Below are 5527 nucleotides of genomic sequence, written 5' to 3' on the forward strand. Positions count from 1 at the left end.
TTTGGGAAGACTTGCAAACGATGAGACAGAAATCCTACTTGCAAAATGAGAACTGTTGAAGTGAGCAGAAAACCTCACCTGTGTCTGTTTGCTGTACGAGACATTCTACCAGGAGAGGAAATCACTTACAATTATGGAGACTCAGATTGGCCATGGCGAGTCAAGGTACTATCAATAAAATGCTAAAGAGATTGATCAGTAATTCATGATAATTTTTTACTCTAATTCTGATTAGTTACCATGTGATTGTGGTCTCATATTTCTCAAGCCTTTGAATAAAGCATCAGCAGAATCCACTGATAAAAAGCCAGCCAGCAGTTTGCGCCTGCATAAATCCGTAAGTCCACTTTAAAACATCTGTATCATTATTCTATATTATTGACTCTCTCAGCATAGAGTTGTGTGTGGAATGATATATAAAGTATAGGACAGCTAGAGGAATGAACATTAACAAGTTTTTTTTGTCCTTTACAAATATTCTGATATTTTGATATTCACTGGTTTCTTTTCTGACATCTAGCCCCATTGTGCAGCTTCTGTTTCCTCTCCTGAACTGGACAAGGTAAACAGCAATGGTCCTCATAAGCAGTCAGGCAAAGCAAGAACATCAAGGAATAAAACGGTAACCATCTTAAACATGCAGCAACTATCTACTGATGTTTACTGCCAGCTAGTTAAAAATGCAATAAGTGATTTCTGAGAAACACTTAATATTTGAAATCGACACCCAAACAAACACACCCCTCCCTTCATTGCTCCGCCCCCAAAATAATGAACACGCAACACAGTCAACCACTATTAGCTGGTGCTCAGGTGTTCAAATAGAAAATATCTTTATTGCTGGCAAACCATAGAATGGTTTGGTTTAAGTTGATTTGTAGGTGCATATCGACTTCATCAAGCACCCGTGTCATTTGAAATGTATTTATGTACTCACAATTAAAAAAACAAACAAGAAATTATTTAACGCTGCAGTCCTAGTTTTTCGTCTTTGTCGCCATTTCTGTTCGAAATCTGCAATTGCAGTCATTCGTGGAACTATCAACTTTACATGGGTTGTGCTTTAACACGGCACAGCGCGAATGAATCCAATGTTTTGAGGAGAACGCGCTGCTGTCAATCACATCGCGTCGGTGTGGATACTGTCATTTGCAATGACAGATTATACTTTTTGGAAGTATGAGTCATGACCAACAGAAGAATGTTCACCGGAAAATGACACTGGAACAAGTAACATCCACTTTTGTTCTGACCAACTAAGGGGAAAAAAAGCATTGCAGTAAATCGCGCTGATGAAAGGTGGGGTATGTGATTTGCAAAACGGCCGGGAGATTTTGAAAATACACAACTCCTATGGTCTTACCTTCTTTCCTTTGACTCCACCCATTCGAAGAACATGGACATGATGGGGAGGGGGTATGGTACGACCGTTTGATTGACACAGTTACTGTCTAATGATTCTAGGTAGTTTTGGAAATGATTGGCTGGAGTTTTTCGAGTCCTGCCTGTTCCACAGATGATTAAATTGCTTATTTTCATTTCAGTGCTTCTAACTCAGTGGCTGTAAGTGGGTTAGGAATAGGATTTCAAGTGATTTTGAAAAAATGGACAAAAAAGACAATTACATACCCCACCTTTAAATCTAACAATCGCTTATCAATTATCATATCACATCAAACCGTGCAAACTATACCTTTGTTCTCAAATTGTTAATGTTACAACATCAGCATTGTGTGACTACATTTAAGGCCCTTCAGATATTTATCCTTGTTTTTCGTGTGGGCCAGTGTGGCCAGTCTCTTTTTTCTGTAGCCACTCCAAAGTCCAAGTCACCCACGTCACCTTCACCTCGCCTGTGCAGGCCCTCATCATCCTCGCCTGCCTACAGAGGAGGGAGTGCATCAACAAAGCTGCTTGCGAATGTGGCATAAAGAACCTGAAGCACTGTCATCAACTAGGCTTAGGAAACACATAGCAACCATGTCTAAAATTCTTAACCTTAATGAGAATGAAGCAGACCAACTGGCTGATTTCCTTGGTCACGATATCCGAATCCACAGACAGTTTTATCGGTTACCAGAGGGAACACTGCAGCTGGCAAAAATGAGTAAAGTCCTAATGGCCATGGAGAAAGGAACACTGTCTGACTACAAAGGAAAGAAACTTGATGACATTGAAATCGACCCAAATGGTATGAGTATACATGCTCTGTGTGTATCTGTGCTGTACATATTTGCAAAACAATGGTATATATTCATGTCACAGATACTAGGTATAAGCAATAAAGTGTTCATTTTTCGTTAATTAATTATTAAGAGCAACTTGAGGCCCAAGGTGATTCCATGTCAAGTGATGAGGAGGATTCCAGTGACCTCTCTCAGACACCAGCACCAGCACCAGTACAGACTGATCAACCTGTTCAATCTGAACAAGCTGTTTTCACAGGAGGATCAAGGTAAGAAAAATCTCTACATTGGCACCAAACAACAATAATCAAATAAACATGAATTGGGCTCCATGCAGCAATATCCAGACAAATTCAAAAAAAAAAAAATGCATTGGGAACACAGTCTTGATTTGCTCTTTACTCACCGATTTAGTTGTAATGAGAATGTGTAATGAGAATTTACTTTTAATTATTTCATAGGTTCTTCAAATGCTCCAAAAAGAAATGGGAGGACAGTGAGTAAAAGCAGTAGAGAGACACATGATGAGTTTTCATCAAGACATGCAAAGTTCCTGGTAAGCAAGACTGTGAAAGATGCATTCACGCAGAGCCAGAAGCCTTTGAAGCAGCGAACATGGACTGGTGTGAAAAATGATGTGCGGAACAGGATCACGACTCTTAAAAGAAAGGGTGGTTTGTAGGGAGGGACAAACACTTCAACACTTTGCACATTATGCTCTTTTTGTAGGAAATGGAGCTAAATTAAAAGAAATGAGGATAAAGGTGTAGAAATATTTTGTGGATGGAATGAAACAGAATATAAAGTGAAAACGTTAGAGTATAAGAAGGCTAATGAAGAAGTAGAGGATAGTAAGAGTCAATTTCTTTGTTCAGTTACAATATAGTTGGATGAAATGTCATGTTAAACTTTTTGATATTTCTGTCATAGAGGGAGGGGAGAATGTAAAGATGATAAAAAAGGGAAGAGTGAATAGCTGTGCTGGACATGGGCTGTGGCTGGATGTAACTGATTGGTGAGAGTTGCTGTGTGCATGACTACGAGAAGCTGAAAAACTGAGATGTGATGTCAGACACTTTCTGCTTCCCGCAGTGATCCAGAGCCAGAAGCTTTGAAGCAGCGAACATGGACTGGTGTGAAAAATTATGTGCGGAACAGGATCACGACTCCTAAAAGAAAGGGTGGTTTGTAGGGAGGCACAAACACTTCAACACTTTGCACATTATGCTCTTTTAGTAAGAAATGGAGCTAAATTAAAAGAAATTAAGATAAAGGTGTAGACATTAAAATTAAGAGACGCTCGCGCTGTTGCATACTTTACCACAGCTGAAGTAGAAAAAATGCATTATTTTCCAAATACACAGATATTTCGGAGACATTTTCATTCAATACATGCACTGCTTGATACAGTGTCTGTTTGTACAAGATAAAGTTCAACATAAGCCTAATAAAAACGTAAAGCGGGAAGAGAGAATGTAAAGGGGGACGTAAAGAGGGAGGAGAGAAATGTAAAGGGGACGTAAAGAGGGAGGAGAGAATGTAAAGGGGACGTAAAGAGGGAGGAGAGAATGTAAAGGGGACGTAAAGAGGGAGGAGAGAATGGTAAAGAGGGAGGAGAGAATGTAAAGGGGACGTAAAGAGGGAGGAGAGAATGTAAAGGGGACGTAAAGAGGGAGGAGAGAATGTAAAGAGGGAGGAGAGAATGTAAAGGGGACGTAAAGAGGGAGGAGAGAATGTAACTGGGACGTAAGAGGGAGGAGAGAATGTAACTGGGACGTAAAGAGGGAGGAGAGAATGTAAGAGGGAGGAGAGATGTACGGGACGTAAGAGGGAGGAAGAATGTAACTGGGACGTAAAGAGAGGAGGAGAGAATGTAAAGGGGAGTAAAGAGGGAGGAGAGAATGTAAGAGGGAGGAGAGAATGTAAAAGGGGACGCAAAGAGGGAGGAGAGAATGTAAAGAGGGAGGAGAGAATGTAAGGGGGACGTAAAGAGGGAGGAGAGAATGTAAAGAGGGAGGAGAGAATGTAAAGAGGGAGGAGAGAATGTAAAGGGGACGTAAAGAGGGAGGAGAGAATGTAAGGGGACGTAAAGAGGGAGGAGAGAATGTAAAGGGGACGTAAAGAGGGAGGAAGAATGTAAAGGGGACGTAAAGAGGGAGGAGAGAAGTACAAGGGGAACGTAAAGAGGGAGGAGAGAATGTAAAGGGGACGTAAAGGAGGGAGAAAGAAATGTAAGGGGGAAACGTAAAGAGGGAGGAGAGAATGTAAATGGGACGTAAAGAGGGAGGAGAGAATGTAAAGGGGAAGATAAAGAGCGGAAGGAGAGAATGTAAGAGGGAGGAGAGAATCGTAAAGGGGAGAAAGAGGGAGGAGAGAATGTAAAGAGGGAGGAGAGAATGTAAGGGGGACGTAAAGAGGGAGGAGAGAATGTAAAGAGGGAGGAGAGAATGTAAAAGAGGGAGGAGAGATGTAAAGAGGGAGGAGAGAATGTAAAGGGGACGTAAAGAGGGAGGAGAGATGTAAAGAGGGATGAGAGAATGTAAAGGGGACGTAAAGAGGGAGGAGAGAATGTAAGGGGGAGTAAAGAGGGAGGAGAGAATGTAAAGAGGGAGGAGAGAATGTAAGGGGAGTAAAGAGGGAGGAGAGAATGTAAGGGGGACGTAAAGAGGGAGGAGAGAAATGTAAAGAGGGAGGAGAGAATGTAAGGGGGACGTAAAGAGGGAGGAGAGAATTAAGAGGGAGGAGAGAATGTAAAGGGGAAGTAAAGAGGGAGGAGAATGAAAGGGGGAGTAAAGAGGGGGAGAGAATGTAAAGAGGGAGGAGAGAATGTAAGGGGGACGTAAGAGGGAGGAGAGAATGTAAAGGGACGGTAAAGAGGGAGGAGAGAATTAACTGGGACGTAAAGAGGGAGGAGAGAATGTAAGGGGGACGTAAAAGAGGGAGGAGAGAATGTAAAGAGGGAGGAGAAGAATGTAAGGGGGGACGGTAAAGAGGGAGGAGAGAATGTAAAGGGGACGTAAAGAGGGAGGGGAGGAAGCCATTAGGCTTGTTGGACTTCATGCAGCGCTGCACAGAACGATCAGCGGCTAACTTGGAGGCAGTTCTTGACGGTTAGGAACTTGTGTCTGACTTCAGACAGCGATGCCCGTGACTGTGCCATAAGGCAACAGAGTACAACTAGAGTGATTGGGAGAGCAGGAGGACTCAGCCAGAGCAGATTCTCTAGAGCGACTCACGAGCTCTGATGATGACACAGCTAATCCACGATTGGCAGAGTACACTGCTTGGACAAGATCACGTGTTGATTCATTTTTCTTCTCACACCTTCAGTTCCACTAAGG

The 5527-nt window shown here is 42.3% G+C and overlaps 1 protein-coding gene across 1 annotated transcript; it reads left to right on the top strand.

Annotated features, from left to right (window-relative positions):
• The first annotated feature begins 32 nt into the window (after nucleotides 1–32).
• On the top strand, nucleotides 33–2690 carry LOC113078455 (uncharacterized). Its single transcript, XM_026250769.1, has 6 exons — nucleotides 33–165; nucleotides 269–337; nucleotides 521–622; nucleotides 1813–2191; nucleotides 2317–2455; nucleotides 2648–2690. Exons 1-6 carry the CDS (start codon nucleotides 46–48, stop codon nucleotides 2688–2690), a joined length of 852 nt encoding a protein of 283 aa, XP_026106554.1. The 5' UTR covers nucleotides 33–45.
• The last annotated feature ends 2837 nt before the right edge of the window (nucleotides 2691–5527 follow it).

Source organism: Carassius auratus, unplaced genomic scaffold, assembly GCF_003368295.1.
Source record: "Carassius auratus strain Wakin unplaced genomic scaffold, ASM336829v1 scaf_tig00025755, whole genome shotgun sequence".
Classification (NCBI taxonomy): Eukaryota; Metazoa; Chordata; class Actinopteri; order Cypriniformes; family Cyprinidae; genus Carassius; species Carassius auratus.